Source organism: Aulostomus chinensis, chromosome 23 (assembly GCF_037954235.1).
Source record: "Aulostomus chinensis isolate RoL2024-O1b breed Wild chromosome 23, RoL_Achi_v1.0, whole genome shotgun sequence".
Classification (NCBI taxonomy): Eukaryota; Metazoa; Chordata; class Actinopteri; order Syngnathiformes; family Aulostomidae; genus Aulostomus; species Aulostomus chinensis.
Window position 1 is genome coordinate 1,417,117 of NC_141342.1, and position 19,231 is coordinate 1,436,347.

The 19,231-nt window shown below is 42.2% G+C and overlaps 1 protein-coding gene across 1 annotated transcript; it reads right to left on the minus strand.

The window, feature by feature from the left end:
• Positions 1–202: 202 nt before the first annotated feature.
• Positions 203–4,778, minus strand: cyp26a1 (cytochrome P450, family 26, subfamily A, polypeptide 1). The gene is made up of 7 exons (XM_086194906.1): positions 4,550–4,778; positions 4,061–4,285; positions 3,178–3,459; positions 2,862–3,011; positions 2,622–2,756; positions 1,154–1,300; positions 203–1,049 (listed from the first exon to the last, which is right to left on the minus strand). Exons 1-7 carry the CDS (start codon positions 4,736–4,738, stop codon positions 711–713), a joined length of 1,467 nt encoding a protein of 488 aa, XP_086051032.1. The 5' UTR covers positions 4,739–4,778; the 3' UTR covers positions 203–710.
• Between the last annotated feature and the right edge of the window lie 14,453 nt (positions 4,779–19,231).

The window sequence follows — 19,231 nt, forward strand, 5'->3', positions numbered from 1 at the left end:
GCACCTGCTGTCTTTCTGTACATCTGAGCTAATCACACTGACTCCAGATCGATCTCAACACACCTTCAAAAAAATTCAATTATAATGTTTGTAGCTCACAGGACATTCAAATGATTTTTTTTTTGGGGGGGGGGTACTTAAGCGATGTCACTGGATTCTTTAAGCAAAACAATTCACGAAAAAAACAAGATTTTCCACAAAACTGTTTTATTAAATAAACTGCCCATACAATAAAACATATGTCACTTAAATAAATTGAGGTAAGATACAAAAGTTATATAACAGACTCTACATATGTACAAGATGCTATAGATACACCTTGGAGCTGATTAAAGTGTTCCATGTTTGAATAGTGCCTTTGTTTACTTTGTTGTCAACTTAAAAAAAATAATAAAAAATATATATATATATATACACACACAAATCCATTGTTTTAACATCAATATAGAACATGTAAAATGCCTTCTCAAATTATCTACAATATGTACAACTCATGTCTTTGTTAAAATCTCATTAACTCAAGCCCAGAAGAACATTGCTTCCATTCATTGAAATATACAGCCTTAGATCTGGTTCCTATGAGTGCCTGAGTGCTTCTTAAAAAGGCAATTCGACTGTCCCTGTAGATCTGGAGGTAAAACAGATGAACTGAGACTACTGGAAACTTAATACTACACTGAAATAAAGAGCCAAGTGGTCCCCATCTCAGTTCAGTTTTGTCCATAGCTGGTAAACTTGGTTGGAAGGTTGTCCACAGGATAGACAGTAGGTCCCGTTTTCATCATGGGTGGCCCATTTAATAGAGTCCAGTGGCACTTTGTGACCACTTCCACCAGGAAGATCTTCAGCAGGACCTTAGCGAACTCCTTCCCAACACACATCCTCGACCCCCCTCCAAAGGGGATGTACTGAAACCTAGAGGAGTCAACCGAGGGTTTTGTCATGAAGCGCTCTGGCTGGAACTCTTCTTTGTTGGGGAAGATATCAGCCACGTCATGTGTGTCACAGATGCTATAGATGACGTTCCAGCCTTTGGGAATTTGGTAACCCTGAAAAGGTTGGGGTGATATCATCAGTAAGCAGAAGGTTTCTTGGGTCTCCAGATACAATGCTGACTAATAAACAGTATTCAGAAGGATCTTCTTTAACTTACATTGAGTTCAAAGGTCTTGAGGGCCACTCTAAAGCCTCCAGGCACAGGAGGGTTAATCCTTAGTGTTTCTTTAATGACACAGCTGGTATATTTCAACTGCTCCAAGTACTCAATGTTCAAACTCTGGAGATCCATTCCCTGCTCCCCCTGAACACAAACAAAAAAATATGTTTAACTGAGATTTAATAACATAAATAACAAAAATAACAGTCAATATCAGTCAAAAAATATTAGGCTTATTTGAGATGAAATATATATATCAAAGAAGTAACTAATTGTAGCCTGTTAAAGACGAGCATTTATATATATATATATATATATATATATATATATATATATATATATATATATATATACATATAAATGCTCTTTAACAGGCTACAATTAGTTACTTCTTTGACCTTTAAAGCACAGACAAGACTGTTAGCAAGAGGTTAATTGCATGCTTATCATCGATATGAAGAGCTCAGCTCTGCTCCTCTGACCTGGTTTCATGATTGCACTCTCCTGTGTTCAAACCAAATGAAAATCTAAGTTTGAATTCAGATTACAGACATACTTAATGGAAAGAGGCCAATTATGACCTGCTGATGCCGAACTCTTAACTTTGCACATATTAACATCAGTTATTTCATACTCTCCTTTGATCTGTTTAATACAATTAAATGGTAGCAAAAAGTTGGAAGCATAAGCTCCTGGAGATGTTTTAGTAACTCACTGAGCATCCTGCTGAATGATGACATGGACAGAGACAGTGCTTCTGCATATTACTGACATGCAAAGACAGGGCAGCATTATAGTTACTTTGGTCTAGCTGATGATTGAGAAAACTTCACCTCACTAAGAATATTTATTTACTGTATGTACCAGGGTTGTCAAAAATATCGATTTATTGATTAAATATCGAGTTTGAAAAATAAAAACCTCCTCCTTGGTTTACACACGCGCCACTGCCAACACACACACACACACACACACACACACACACACACACACACACACACACACACACACAAGAGCGCTGCCCTGGGGAGCGAGCCATCGTGCAGCAGCCCCTCCCCTCCTGCCTCGCTCACACAAACACCGCTGGCTGTATTGTTTTTGGTGTCTTCGCTCTATGTGTGGAAGCTGCCATGAGATGGCATCTGCAGGACCTTCACAACCAGTTTTAATAAATAAACAAAATAGCAGAAGTGCTGTTTGGAGGTTCTTTGGATTTGAGTCGGATGAACAAGGAAAGCCAAAGGACAGGAGCAAGTCCATATGCAAGAGATGCAACAGAGCTGTGCCGACAGAAGGAAGTGTGAAATCCAGCATCGTGAAAACACTAGTATGTACATTGTTCTGTCTTTCTGTCTCTGGGAGATGATTGGACCATTGGATGGTGTTTCAAACTTGCATGTTTCAGTCTGATGAATGGGATTCTGTTCAAAAAAATATTACAAATATTATAGCACCGTCTAATTACCTTGTCCATTAATTCTTGCCTCAGTCTGTCCACAACTTCTGGGTTCAGGCCCAGGAACATAACCAGAGAGGTAGCTGTGCTGGCTGTGGTTTCATGGCCCCCAAACAACAGCTCTGTAGCAGATTCCTTAATGGCCTGGAAACACATAGGTAGTTTGTTTTAAGAGGAGAACAAATATGAGGTGTTCTTTTTTTCCTGAGTGATATTTGTTGTTAATTTTTCAGACGGTTTCATCATTACCTGCATGCTAAATGGTTCTCCATTCTTCTTGCTGCTGTCTATGAGCTGTTGCAGAGCATCCCTGTGTTTACATTCCCTGTCTGACTCCAGGACCTTCTTCTTGATGTTCTCCTCTATTTTGGAGTGGATGAAGTTCCTCGCCTTCAGACCCTGAAGGACAGGAAGAATGGGGAAAGAAGCAGGAGGGAAGGATGAACAGTGGGTTGCATGTGTAAGCACAAGAGTTACACCTATTATCCATAATCACCCCTTTATCATGTTTATGTATGCCTAATTTCAGATTTGAGATGTACATATTGAAGCTTGTTTTACTTACCCTGTACAGTCCACTGAAAGGCACATCGATGGGCAGTGAGAACAAGTTCTTGATCATTTCCTCAAAAGCCTCCACCAGTTGCTCTTCATCAGTCTTTATCTGCTCCGGCTCAAAGCCCAGCAGGATCCTCATGGCAATACGGAACATCAGACGTTTCATCTCTGGGTAGACCAGCACGCAGGAATCTCTTGCCAGCCACTCATTCACTGCTACACGTACCTCCTCCTGGATGACAGGGATGTAAAGCTCCAGAGCTTCCCTGGAGAAGGCCCGCATGATGGCCTGGAGAGGCACATAGAGGAGGCTTAGATTTAAGTCCATTATTTAATTTCTCATTATGTCACATTAGTGAGTGATGACAGAGAAGTTATTCTTTAGCCAGTGAGAGCTACTTGTCTTCAGTGATCAAGTCATTTTATAAGTGATTCAGTCCTTATGTTTTCTAGGAATGTGACAAATCATCAAAATCCTCATGGGTATACAATGATTTGTGGTTTGTAAAATAATCCACCTTTTCCCCTCTGGAGCGAAAAACCAACACATCCTTAAATACATATATATTCAGGACAGGATGAATTTTCAACAGTCAGCTATAAACAGACAGGAATTAATCTGAAAAAGTTTTTGCAGTTAATAAAAACAACCTCCATCCAACAGTACTGATTAATGGTATGACATTAATGTTAGATGCCGGCTGATTTATGGAAAAATTTTAAACAACATGCCGAGTATTTTGTATTCTTCATACACATTTTTACAGATACATGTCCAGACATTCCCAGTTTAAACGTGAAAAACCCCACAGAAAAGATAACAAGCCAGTCCTGTTTCGCACTGATATTCACCTTCTCTATAGCAACTTTCCGATTAAACTGGGACTCACCTTCTTCTTGGTCTTGTGCTGCATTCCGTGGACGTTTGACAGCGTGTCGGATCCCAGGATGGTGCGCACAGACGCGGGCCACTGCACGGACACGAGCCTGTGCTCACCCAGCAAGATCTGCCGGACGTTTTCCCCTCCGGTCACGCGCACCGTGGGGTTGCCGAAGAGGTGTGTACGGTAGATGTAGCCGTACTTCTGACGCTTCATACGCAGAAACTTTCTTCGCTGCAAGAATAGACGAATGGATTACATATTTTTAAAAAAAACCTTCTGAGATAGTTCTAAATTTTGCCTTTGTGATTAAGATTTTAACAATAAAAGTCGGCCTTAAGTTTGTATAAAATTTGAAGTTTTCAGAGTAAAATTCTGATTTTAACCTTGCAATAATAGGTTACAGTTTCAAAGTTGGTTACTTTCACCAGCGAATCCGCTGCATCCAAACTAGCACGAATATGAGGCGTATGTTGGAAGTGTGTCTGAGGCACTTACCTGCAAGATGAGCTGCAGCGTTTCTCCAATGAAGGGCAAGCCCATTGATCCCGGGGGCAGCGGGCTGGGGCAGCTCAGATCTCTGCCCCGAGTTATGTAAACCTCCCACAGTTTCAGTGCCACCAGAAATAGTAGGATTGGAAGCACGATGGTGCAAAGCAAGGTGGCCAGCAGAGTGCTCAGAGCCATGGCGTGGGCAGCGGTGTCTGGTTAGTTCAGCTCAGGTGAAGTTCTGTCGACTACTGTGCTACAAACTGTTCAGCCAGCGCTTTTATAGGCTACCGGGAGCGCGGTCAGCCTGTTACCTTCTCCTCCCTCAGATAAATTAGTTCACACAAAGTTCATCTTTAATTGTGGGTGTCGCTCGGCCCCGCCTCCGGCCTGAACTGGCTGGCTTGCCTCACCATTTGTTCCAAGGGCCACATCTTTAATCCTCTACCTCCTGTTGCAGGCAGACAATTTCACTGAGAAAAGGTGATGATTCTCTCCACACAATGGGAGCGCGTCCCAAGACGCCTTTGTTGGCAATAAGGCAGCTAGTTTACAAACTCATTACCTTGGTTTAAGCCTGGCTTGCTGAATCCCGTAATCGTGCCTGCAGGGCGGCCTGCATTCAAGAAGAAAAAGCTTTTAAGCAGCACTTTTTTTTTTTTTAGCTCCCTCACTAAATGGAAAAGGTTCCAGGCTCCATGTTGATCTAATCCCCCTTCCCTGGGTGTACTCTTTCAAATTTAAGCCTACTTCATAACTTAATTTGTGACACTGCAACACATTTAATTCTTTTAACCACCTTGCACACATCTGTCTTTATTTCCTCCGTTACCCTCATGCGCTCGAGCTATACCTGACAGATGCGCTTTCATAAACACCTGATGGACACTCAGCTCCAAGAATGAAACTCTTCCTAATCGGAAAGACTTTAAACTTTCTCTCCCTCCCTCTCTTTGTGTGTGTGTGTGTGTGTGTGTGTGTGTGTGTGTGTGTGTGTTATAAAAATGATATCTCTCTCAGCGAGTTCAAACTTGGGTCAGCAGCGACAGGCGGAGGGACGCACAAGCACACGCGCACGAACGCACGCACGCAGGGTTATCCCCGGGCTACGCCGCATGAAAAGTAAACAGGAGCAGCTCATCAGCCAAGTCACCACATCCTCACTCTGCATTTGGACTCTGTTTTTATGACCTGCCATAACGCCAGGGTGTGTGTTCAGTGTGTGCGTGTGTGTGTGCGTGCGTGTGTGTTTATGTGTAAGCAGAAGAGCCAATCGGTCAGTTGTGAGACAGCTTGGCTGCTGCTTTTACAATGACACATTACATGGATGGATCTGTCTGTTCTGGCTGACTGTGTGCGTTTTTTCAAGCGGACGTCCCGAGGATCACCCCGGTGTGAAGGCACAGCAACTTTACAGTAACACAAATAGCCGGGACAAAATCTGGTTTCCTTCCAGGCTAGATGCAACATCCCAGGGCTTTGCCTCGCCTTTGACAGTTTGAACTGTATAGTTTTCTTTGAATAATGTTTTAGAAGTCTCTTTCTTTCTCTAGTGTATATGACACACACACACACACACACACACACACACACACACACACACACATACACACACACACACACACAAGCTGCCCTTTTCCAACAGTAAAGATATTCCATTAGAGAATGTGTTAAATGCTATCCTAATCCTATTCCATATATCTATCTATCTATCTATCTATCTATCTATCTATCTATCTATCTATATATATATATATATATATATATATATATATATATATATATATATATTTATATAAAACCCCTGTGTGGGTTCTCTCCGGGTACTCCGGCTTCTTCCCACCATCCAAAGACATGCAATTGGGGACTACACTGATTGATACTCTAAATTGACTGTAGGTATGAATGTGAGTGTGAATGGTTGTTTGTCTCTATGTTGGCCCTGTGATGGACTGGTGACCTCTCCAGGTTGAACCCCGCCTCTCGCCCGTAGATGCTGGGATAGGCTCCAGCCCCCCCGCGACCCTTCCTTGTAAGGAATAAGCGGAAGATGACGATGGACGATGGATATATATATATATATATATATATATATATATATATATATATAAGCAACACAGACAAAAGCTAGCCAGCTATCAGAGCAGCAAGGAAAGGTGTTGTAAAGATGTCCGTAGCTGAGATGGAAAAGTACTGCAGGGGCATATGGGAAAGAGAAGCATCACACAACGCCGATGCACAATGGCTAGTGGAACTGAGAACTGGCCACAAGAAACTCCTAGAACAAGAACCAGTAACCATTTCAATGGCAGACATCCAAGACAGAGTGTCAAAGATAAAGTCCTGGACAGCACCAGGCCCCGATATGATCCACACGTTCTGGCTGAAGAAATGAACTGCATTCCATGAATGCCATGTAGCACAGATGAACCAGCTGCTAAGGGATGGGACAAACCCACAGTGGCTAACCCAGGGCAGGTCAGCTCTGATCATGAAGGACCCCCAGAAGGGCCCCATCCCATCCACCTTCTAACAATAACCCACATCTCCATAACATGGAAGCTCCTGTCAGGCATCATAGCGGCTAAGGTAGGGAAGCATGTGGGTCAATACATGACCAGGGCACAGAAAGGAATTGGCACTAACACCCTAGGAGCAAAGCACCAGCTACTGGTTGATAGAGCAGTTGCCTGAGACTTCAGACTTCAGACGGACCAACCTGTGCACCCCCTGGATTTATTACAAGAATGCCAATGACTCAATGCCACACACAGATACCAGAGTGTCTAGAACTGTGCAGCATCAACAGTAAACTGAGAGCCTTCATCAGGAACTTGATGTGGCCCTAGAGGCCAACTCAAAGCCAATAGCCCAAGTCAACATCAAGTGCAGCGTCGACCAAGGAGATGCACTGTAACCACTACTGTTCTGCATAGGCCTGTACCCCCTCAGTCAGATCATCACACAGCGTGGTTAAGGATACTGATTCCAAAGTGGGACAACAATCTACATGGATGACATCAAGCTGTAGCCAAGGGGCTAGCAAGAATGAGTGAGAATTTGACTCACTGAACCACACCACCGGGATCTACAGCAACGACATAGGGATGTCATACGGATTGGACAAATGTGGCCATATCAAGAAGAGGCAAGATGATCAGAAATGAAGGGGTCGAACTACCAGAAGGAAATATAGGGGACATCCAGGACGAGGAGGCAGCAAGGAAGTCAACCACTTCCAAATACCTCCAGAGTGTAAGATAAGTACTGAGAAGTCAGCTGAACGGTAAGAACAAGGTCCGAGCCATCAACGTGTATGCACGGACGGTCATCAGATACCCCGCTGGGATCATAAGCTGGCCAAAGGAGGAGATAGAAGCCACAGACATCAAGGCCAGAAAGCTCCTCACCATACATGGAGGGTTTCCCCTGAAGTCCAGCATCCTGAGGCTGTACACTAAGCTTAAAGAGGGAGGACGAGGACTAGCGAGTACAGAGCCACTGTCCAGGATGAAACATTGAAAATCCAAGAGTACATCAAAAAGATGGCCCCTAAGTGAATGCCTCAGACAGCTGAAACCCGATGGGTGTGAGGAGGGACAGAAGCAAACATGGACGGACAAGCCCCTACACAGCATGTTCAACAGCCAGATTGAGGAACTGGCTAATATCAAGAAGACCTACCAATGGCTGAAACATGCTGAACTTAAATAAAGCACAGAGGCACTCATCATGGCAGCACAAGAATAGGCCCTAAACACAAGAGCCATAGAGGCCAAAGTCCACCACACCAGATGATCCATCCATCCATCCATTTTCTACTGCTTGTCTTGTTAAGGCTCACAGGGGGGCTGGAGCCTATCCCAGCAGCCTTTGGGCGAGAGGAGGGGTTCTCCCTGGACGGGTCGCCAGTCAATCGCAGGGCCAACACATATAGACAGACAACCATTCACACTCCCAGCCATGCCTACGGTCAATTTAGAGTATCCAATAGTCTCATAACCTAGTCCATGATTGTATTCTTTGGACTGTGGGAGGAAGCCGGAGTACCCAGAGAGAACCCATGCAGGCACAGGGAGAACATGCAAACTCCCATGCTTGTGCCGGGCCTTGAACCCCGAACCTTCTTGCTGTGAGGGGACAGTGTTAACCACTGCACCACTGTGCCGCCCACACCAGATCAGACGCATCAAAATGTGATTTGTCATCCATCCATCCATCCATCCATCTAGTTACATCATGGAAGGAATCATCTACACCAGGGCATGCTCTTCAAACAAATATTTAATTATCTCTCAGCAAATGCAAATCAAACTCTCCTCACAATGCAATATCAATATTGCCTCAACATGTAGTCTTCAACTTTTAAAAACCCTATGATGAAGCTGCCAGGTTTTTTTCATGGCAGAATTCTTTTTTTTTGGACAAAATCTCAGTTTTTGCTGCAGGGAATTTATACTCAGTCACAAATGATACGGTAAATCTGGTTCTTCTGTGGTGGAGGTGCATTCTAGGATTTTTTTAAACCATATTATTCTTGAGGTCATGCTTCAGTTCTACCATCAAATATATGAGAATAATAATATTTGTGGTCGCACGGTGGTGCAGTGGCTAGCACTGTCGCCTCACAGCAAGAAGGTTCCGGGTTTGGGTACAGGGTCTTTCTGTGTGGAGTCTCCATGTTCTCCCTGTGCCTGCGTGGGTTCTCTCTGGTACTCCAGCTTCCTCCCACAGTCTAAAGACATGCAATTGGGGACGAGGCTGATTGATTCTCTAAATTGCCCGTAGGTATGAATGTGAGTGTGAATGGTTGTTTGTCTTTGTATGTTGGACCTGCGATGGACTGGTGACCTGTCCAGGGTGAACCCTGCCTCTCGCCCGTAGATGCTGGGATAGGCTCCAGCCCCCCCAGACCCTTAACAGGAATAAGTGGAAGAAAATGGATGGATGGATAATATTTGTAGGGTATCCTTTTCCCTAAAATCTTTTCTGCCCTAGGACCCACATTTCCACCTTATTTATTTTTTCATAACTTGACATTATAGCTGGACACTTCTACAGAAAAAAGTTTTAATTTAATCGGCATGGATCAGTTGATGTACAGTAGCCAATGGAGTTCAGGAGCAGTCAAGGCAAATGGCCTCCTATTTATAGAGCCCAGGTCTGATTGATGTTTTGACAATTAAATGGCAGGATTGTCTTGTTTATTTGTTGTTGTTTTTTGTCACGGCTGTCACCAAGTGCTTGCTCATGAGGGATGTGCTGGGTCTCTTTAAGCTTAATTAAAATAGAGAAGAAAATCGTGAAAGAATGGACCTGCTCTACTTGGACAAAGTTATGAGATAACTATATAAATAAAAATGGCCTGATTTCTCATGGTTGGTCAACCACAGACCATTAAGTCATTGGGGATTCATTCTTCTTGTTTCAAACTTCCATTCAAATGAATGTTATGTAAAAAAGAAAAAAAAATTCCACGCTCTGATCTTTATATCAAGTTTCCAGCTATTAACACTTATAATTCTTAAGACAGACCATTTGTCTTTCCATTTTGTGGGCTGGAATGCACCTCAGTACATGGAGTTCTCAGTCCAGAGACAGAATATTTATTATGATAATAATTTGTTATTTTCACAAAAAAAACTACAAAGAGCTTAGAATAGGCCCTGAACTCTAAGCATCACAATAACTGTAAAGGCCTAGAGTGACAAAATCATACAAATTTGACTGAAATGATGTTTTCGCACAGGAGTACTGATGACTGACGCCAACATCAGCCACATTCCTTCTCATTTCACTTTTCCGCCTCAGGCAGACGGGTGATGCGCATTCAGGGTGAATGGGTTTCCAGCTACTCACGCTGTACGGTGCGTTTTTCTCATCACAATGTGAATGTGTGAAACAGGATTCTGCTGTTCAGGTGTGATAAAGCAATGTGGAGGGATGGGTGGGTGGGGTGAAGGGAAGTTCAAGTGTAGAGAATGAATCCTGGCTGTTTACAGGTCTACACATCACCACATCGTTCTGCAATCTGGGCCTGTAAGATCACTTGCTGGACCTCACCCAGCGGTATCTACAATTCATCTTGCTGTCTTCACTGCTGTCGGCGTTCACCACAGCTCATACTGAATGGAAACATGAGACATACAAGTACTGCTTATTTGTGGTTGAAAGTGTGAAGATTTGATTTTTCACAGTCGTCTATAAGCCCATGCAACATGATGGTCCCACTGGCAGGTAAAAGAAGTGTTCTTCAATTGTATAAGTTTATAGTCAGGTGTTCAATAAAATGTCATAGGTACAATCATGGTCCAGTGAGGATGAACCATAGACCATGTGTTATATCTGGTCAGCACGTCTCCACTTCCTCCTGCTCTAAGAAAATGAAGCCAAAAATAATGCAAAAGCTGCCATCTTGTACAATGCATTATCATTACGACCCTTCTGAACACTCTTGTGTAAAATTACACCCTCCTTAACCATTTGCTTCACCCAGAGCTGTCAATCATAAAACCGAAGGCCCTTTTTGTAGAGTTGAACTTAATTCATCCTACACTGCAGCCAACGTCCATCGGGGCAGTTGAGATCTCCTTTGTGGTGTCTTTTCATTTTATATACCAATTGCAGAGTATGACACTTCCTATTACGCCACTCTCAGGATACATTTTTCAATATTATAATCATCAGTTTGTTTACTCAGTTCCAGGTTACTTGCATTTGATAATCTTATTTTTACTTTGATTTGTTTAGATCCTATTTCTACCTCTACATGATCAGATGTTGTCAGTGGGCCAATGTGATCATGAAAAAAAATTCAGAATTTAAATATTTTGCCCTAAAAATGGAGTTAAAAAAAAAATCATGCGAGTGTGAATACATGTGTGAGAGAGAAAGATGATTGTGATCATCTGCAACCATTTTCACCACACAGGCAGGTTTGTCCAGCGACAATGAAAGTGAGAGAACATGATGTGAAGTGTCGAGTATCAATAAACAGACACAACTGCCTAGGATTGTAACTGAATACTTGTCTTTTTTTAATTGTTTTTTTACACTAAAACAACTAAAACTGAAAAACTATGCCAATCAAACATTTAATCAATCGCAAATAGGGATTCAAAAAATACCGAGTTCTTATTTAAGACAGCTGAAATATGTTTTGAGCTCCAGACTCCTACATCAACACACTTATCTCGTGTAAAGATGATACAAAAAAGAGCCGGGGCTCAAAACCTTCTTGATGTGAGGCGACAGTGCTCACCACTGCACCACCACATACACAAATAAACATAATTAAACTAACATGTTACAAACAGTAGCTTCTCAATAAAAAAGACAAACATTAAAACCAGGTGATGGAAATAAAATAGCTCAGTCTCAAAAATAAAACCATGCAGCTCCCCCTCATGTTACTATTCACCATTTTGTTCAAGGATGCAATGAATGAATTTAGTCTCATAGCTCTTTGAAATCAGATGTGTATTAGTATTGACAGATACAGGTCAGTATCTGCATGAACAAGTTGTATTGATGGTGGGAAGTTGCGTTTTAAAAAAAAAATCATATTTCATCTTGATGCTATGTTGTTAGATGTCAACATCATCAGTTAAAACTTTTACTGTCTCGGGGGGAAATCTGGTTGGCAAAAGTAGGTAAAAACAAAAAACAAAATATACAAGAAAAAAAAAGTGTCACGTAACAAAAGCAGACAGAGATGGCGTCTGTTCCTTAATCTTGGGTCGTTCCCTCTAAAACTCTGCAGATGCCACAGATCAAAAGTGACTCGGGAAAGTTCTTAGGAAAGCAACAATCAGAAGCTCAGCTAACGTGTACGTGTTTGTGATGATGATGATGGCACCTCGGGCAATCTGCGGTTACCTGAGTGACTCCTGCTGGGAAGTGACCCTGAGTCATGCTGCTGGTGTGTGATCACAGCTACCACTGCCATAAAACAACAACAGCAACGCGCGCGTCGGCACAGGCGGCGACAGCGCGGCGACAAATGCGGCGCGTGCGCGCGCGTTTGTATCTCTCCCCAGCTCACGCGCTGGCTGACCTCCTTGTGACCCTGACATTTGAGTGAACCCTCGCGCGCCACCAAGTTCATTGTCCGTCGCATACGCGCGCGCCTGTAAAACACACACACACACACACACACACACACACACACACACACACACACACACACACGCACACTTTGGAGAGCAGTGAAAGACAAAAAAGAACTTTGTTGCTTCATTATTTTGTAAATATTTCTGTTGAATTTTCTTTCCTGCACTGGCTCCCAGTAAAATCTAGAGTATAATTTTGAATCCTCCTCAGTTACAAAGCTTGTAAAGGTCAGGCACCATCATATCTGAATGTACTTAATACACTCCCCTCCCCCAACCATAGAGTTTTTTTTTTTCTTTCAGGCTTCCTGTTTTAAGTCTGTGAAGCAGACACTAACTATGTTGAAGAACTTGCCTCATCCATGAGGGCAGTGACCATCGCGATTGTTTCCAGCAGCCACACTGGTAGGTCAAAGTCAGCTGGAGAGCTCCTTTACATCCTTCCTGGATATCTGTCTTCCTCCATTATCTGTCTTTCAGCCTGCCCCATACTCCTGCTCTCCTTTCCCCAGCCGGTCAAAGCAGATGGCCGTTCCCACTGAGCCTGGATCTGCTCGATGTTCCTGCCTGTTAAAAGGAAGGTTTGCTTGCATTGTAAAGAAGAAAAGATAGGATCAGTGTAGAGTGAATACAAATACACTGAGCTCCTCACTCCTTATCTATTTTTCTATGTCATCATCTTTCTTATCTTACTATCACTGCATCGTCTTTCCTCGCTAAGCTGCTTGTCCTCCTTCTGAACCCAGCTGGTTGAGGCCGATGGCTGTCCACTATGAGTCTGGTTCTGCTCTGAACTTATTAAAAAGGAATTTCCCTCACAGCAGATTTGCTGGATATTTGACCTGCTGTGTGTGACAACTGCCCAGAATCAATAAAATGGAATTGCATCAAATAATTACAGAAAAACTGAAATACTGAAGCATGATTAAAATTCATCACAACAGCTGTCCTTCCGAACCATAGAACTGGCATGAGCTTATGTTGTTTTGAAGCTGGTGTTATGGTTTATTCAACAGCCAGAGGAACTGAGATTAAAAAGGGAACATGAATGACATGAATTAGCTGTCTAGTGAGAGTGAAATAATGGACTTAGTCTGAGTTTTCTGGGGCCAGGAGCTGAATTTGGCCCCTAAATCCCAGTCAGTTACCCAGGTATTTTCCTCACCAGAAACTCTGGGCGCTAACCAGGCATCAATCTTCTTTATTAATTACATCTCGGGTTGACGTAAAATTTTGTGGTGGCTTCGATTGCTGTTTAAATTCCAAACTAACAAAATGACAAAAGTCTACCATCAAAACAAGTTTCTTGTTCAATGTTTTCCCAGAACTAAAACGATCATGTGTCTTGGAAGCCAGAGGCAATCGTGAACAGGTATAAGGATGTCATCAACACGTTATTCATCCTTTTTCTGCGGATGGGGTTGATGCCTTTGGTGTAAAAGAATCTTCCTTTTCCCCCAATAAAACATTTCTTCTTGCATTTTCAAACATGATGCTAATGATGATTTGAGACTGCTGGGTGTACGACTATGGTGTGGTATGTCAAAGTTGTGTTTAAGACTAATCCTGCTGCCCAAAAGTGACTCAAAAAGCAAAAATAGTTTTATTCAGCTTTAATAATTCATTTCAATGTTTCCTACTAAATGTCCTCAGTCTGCGATATGCAGGGAAAAAATTGTCATGACTCTCCCCAGGGAAAACGTAGGGCTGTTTTTATGCTGATTTACAACAGCTTTTATGGTTACTGTTCTTCAGAGGGATTTGTAGTTTGAGGTGCAAATCTGAGATACATTCCCAGCATGAGGAGGTCAGAGGGAGTGTCACGCTGCCGGTTCAACATGAGGTCATTTGTTGGTTTTCTTCTGATGTCATCGTCTCTCTGTAACTGTCGCTTATTGTTGGATTGGAGAGGGAACACATTCAAGTAAACAGCCACATTAGGAATGAAAAAACCCCCAAACATGGGCGATTTGTTGTGGAACTGGATTGAGATACACCCAATGACCACTTTCAAAGTTCACCTCCTGCTGCAGGAAAAAAAAAGAACATCCAAACCCCACACGTCTCTGGAGCATCTGAGGAACTTGGGGAATTTCAACAGGCACTTGAACATTTTTGAAATCCAGCAACTCCCACTGACCATAGAGAGAGCTGGGTTCATACTTCAGGAGTTGACGTGGGCCCGACTGCCACCCCTTGAAAAAAGTGATGATTCAGTTTTGTTTGCATTAATATTGCACAACAAAGTCTGAAATATCAGAAACATGGCAAAACTTGATACTAACCCAATCAAGACAAGACTCGTAGTAACTCATTTAAACAGCGTTTTCTAACAACCTTAATAAGGTTATTTTTAGATGAAGTAACTACTTAGTTAAGACATGCAGGGTACTTCAAACTTAGTCTAGTTTTGATATGTTTTGTAAAAAAGTCTCTACTTCCATCACACAATGAAGTCCTACCAGAATATTTACAGCAAGTCCAACTGTTTTGTGACACGGTCTTGCTTCTTCCAGAACCTTCTAGCTGTGAGGTGACAGTGCTCACCTCTGCACCACCGTGCCACCCTTGTCGCTCTAATATGATGTACAAATTATTAGACTACCCTGGTGGTAAAAAGATAGTTTTGTTGTCATCTCTATTTTCAACATTTTTCATTATTATATAGAGTATACAATATATATTGTATCATAACATATTGCAACACTGCGATTCAAAAACAAATTGTGATATGAGGTCACGAGCCACAACGCATTATTAAAACAATCATGATTTTCTTTTTAAAGAATCACCCATCGTCCATGTTGTCCAAATAGAATCCATGTTTGTTAGATGATCCAATCTGGACGTTGTCTCTTCACAAGTCCTTTATCAAACTCAACAACGTGGTGTTTCTCACTTCATCTCCACAGGGTTTTGACAACCACATGATAAGGTTTTAATATATTTTACCAACTGAGATTTCTGAGTTCAGAAGGATGTAAAAATATGTATGTCACATTAACAAATACATTTTCATGCTATTTTTTGCTCCCATGCATAAAATAAGATATTTATGTTAGTAAATAAAATTATCTGCGAATGGGATAAGGATATTTATTTGTTGTGATTTTTTTTAGGTAATGGTGTTTAAGAGCGATAAGATATTTTGAGTAGAAATGAGAAATGGATATTTTGCACTCTTTTTTGCAGTGCACACTTATTTTGTCTGTAGATTCGAGCTCTGCAGTAGATGGCCTGAAAGCTGCTTCCAAACGCTTCACATAAATCAGAAATCATGGAAATGTACTACTAATTACATTTCATTTAATTCAGAGGCAGCTTTTTCATAGAATCACCTGAATGTCAAAAGGTCAAAACAAGCAGCGAGTGGGTGAGAAGCTTAACTTCTTTTAGGTGATTAAAAAACCTGCCAAAATTCCAGACAAAGAAGCCTCAGTGTCAGTGGTAGCCACATCCTTGAATCCAGATCAAATCAATTCTGGTTTAGCTATATTAGCTGAAGTCGTTGGCAAGGGGGGGGGGGGGGGGTCTTCCCCACCACTTCTGTCTGCCTACTGCGTTGTAAAATGAATGTGAAAGGTCTTTACTACCTTGTTAAAGTGTTTGATCCCTGCACTAAAATATGTGTCACTCCTGTTGACACCCAGGAAGGAAACGCTCTCCCCCTCCTCTCTCCGCGTTGACACAGGAAGGCTAAATGTGCTAGTTTCCCTACGACATCAAATTGTAAATGTGCAGTGCAGGGTCAAACTGATGAGGCTGATATCAACCTTTCATTGTGATAATGATTTCATCAGATTCCCTCACATTTTACACTGAAGAACCTTTAATAATGGACGAGGACAGGAGGAGGCCGATTTCAGAGTCTGCTGACCACATAAATCAAGATGTTGTACTCGAAGTTTGTAGCATAGAATATTACACAGCGCTCTATTCACACATCACTTTAAAAGTATTTATTTGCTTGTTGCTTTTCAAGTACTCACAAATAGGTGTCTTCAGCTCACAAAGACTTTTTCCCCTGCAGTTTCATTGTGAATCCCGGATGCAGAAAGAGTGAATGGCAGCTGACTGCTCACAACAGCAACAAAAATGTTCAAACTAACTCCCCCACTCTGGTTTAGTGCTACCATGAGCAACCACACAGTGGAACTAGCTGGATTAAGTTAAACCTACTTGCTCATTCGCACCCGTTCACAGTAGCACAGAACCAGAGGCACTGTAGTGGGATTTTTCCTCAAATAAAGGGAACATACAGCTGGATAGCTTGAGAGTTTTTAAAATGACAATTTGAGACTGTTTGCTGTTGTTTAGTTGCTTAACAGTCCAAAAATATATCATTGACCATTAGAGTTCCTTTTATTTTGACAACTGTCATTTGTTTTGCTGAAGAACACCCACACTTTTGAAGCCAAGATTCTTTTCCCTGAATCTGTTTTGCGACCAAAATGGACTCTGCAGTTGCCATGACTGTGACTGGAGCCAAAATGAATGACTTCACACCGCATTTCCATACAGACTTTGAAGAAAACCTTTGTAATGCTTCGCCTAACTAAAACATTTTGTATGTTAAGAAGTTAATTATACACTTATACAAAAACCGTCAATTCAAAACATATGTTGACACATTTTGAGCCTCAATATTACTGCAGCTAATTGTAGCAGCCCTAACTGCGAGTGCTTCCATAGGATGCATGCAGTTCTTGTCACTGAGGTGATTACTTAGCAAAAAACCAAGAACACACACAAGCTGTATTGCTCCCTGATCATTGGATGGGTGTGGAGAGCTTGACCTTGCTGTTGTGCCATTCACCGCTGTCCATCAGTTTTATCATCTGTTATAACCTTGCAAATGCAGTCATACATCCTCAAAAGTGAGATGTTATTTCAGGATAAATACTTACATAATGTTTGCCAATTACATGTTGTTGGCGTAATGAGACAGTAGAGATGAGAGCGCATGGTAAACCTTGAAGGAAAACAAACATTTCTGTGTGTATGTGTTGGCAGGGTGGCTGCTGTGCACTCATAATAGAGCTCTCCAAATGTCTCTCGCCTCATTACATCTGCGGCGACAGGGATCCTCGCATTCAAACGCCGGTCCGGGCCAAAGTTCACTTGCTGTTTCCCAGTAAGTGTGTGTGCGGTGGGATACAGCCAGGCTCAGACATAAAAGATGACAGGAAACCTTCACAACAACAGTCTGAACAAGTGATGGGCTTGTCTTTGTGTTAGAGAAGGGAGGGGGGTCAACAAAGCGACTGGTGGTGCACTAAGGCAAGAGTTCATTGAAATTATATATAAAGTAGAAGGGCAGTCAAGAGAGCACAGACCTCCACTCAGGTCAGCGTTGAAAATAAATACAGTTTTTGCTATGTTAAGGAGATACACCCAAAAATGTAAAAGCTTCCTCCTCAGCCACCCAGTTTCTGAAAATCTGTCTTGTAGTTTTGTGTTATTCCACTGCTGATAGACCAACCAGCAGACACACGGGAATGTTCCTGTGGAACTTCCATCCAGCCCTCAACAAAGATGTCCCCACCCTCTAAAGCCTGGTTCATGCTTCTGCGTCGCGGCAATGCAGTACCTACGCCGTTGACACAGACCCCTACACGGACCCAACACCGTAGCCTGACGTGCACCTCCAAAAAATCCTGACTACTCCACGCCTCGTGACGTGAACGTCAAGGACTGCGATTGGTCCGCTCAGAACGTCATTGCCGGTTCAGCACAACACCACCGCCATTTTTTAAAGTTTCTGTGGTGAGAGCTACACGCAAAAATGGACCAAGCCGAAGAAAGGGTTATCGAGGAGGTCCGCAAGTACAACCACCAAGGAATCCGACAAGAGCCCCACGAAACCATACAAAGACACAGCCACATTCACCTTGCGGCTTGGTGGTGAATTGCAGAGCAACGCGTTCCCTTGACGCAGAACTTCGAATGCTCAATGACGGTGTAGGGTCTACGCCATCACTACACTGTTGCCGCAACGCAGAAGCATAAACCAAGCTTAACTCTTTCCAAAACCCAACTCCTCAGATCTGCCGTCCCAGCTAATTGGCCCTCCAACTAACCTCCCCACACATTTGCTTCGGTTGATCTTTTTAGATTTAGATTTTCCTTTTTTGCTTTATTAAAGTTGACTTTGTTTTGTTCTTTAATGATTATCTAAGAAGGCTTTAGGCACTCAGAAAAGCATTATATAAATAAAAGAAACAAAAGCCAATTTTTTTCTCCTTTACTACGCAACTTTGTACATTTTTAAAATGATGTACCACAAATAATTATCTTTAAAGTGCAAGTCAAGCTACTAGTGACGTCCTTAATTTATCCTTCTTTTTTCTCTCTGCTCCATCTTGTTCTCTGCTCTTAAAACACATCTTGATCAGTACAGAGTAGTTTTCAATGTTTGTTCAGGTCGTTGAGCTTGTAGCTGTGACTATTCTATACCTAGGGTGCAAAGGAAAACTGAGTCAAATTCCTTGTGTGTGTACATATACTTGGCCAGTAAAACGGTCATGTATATGCTGTTTATTTTGCCTCTGGAAAGCTTTCAATAGTGTTAAATATGACA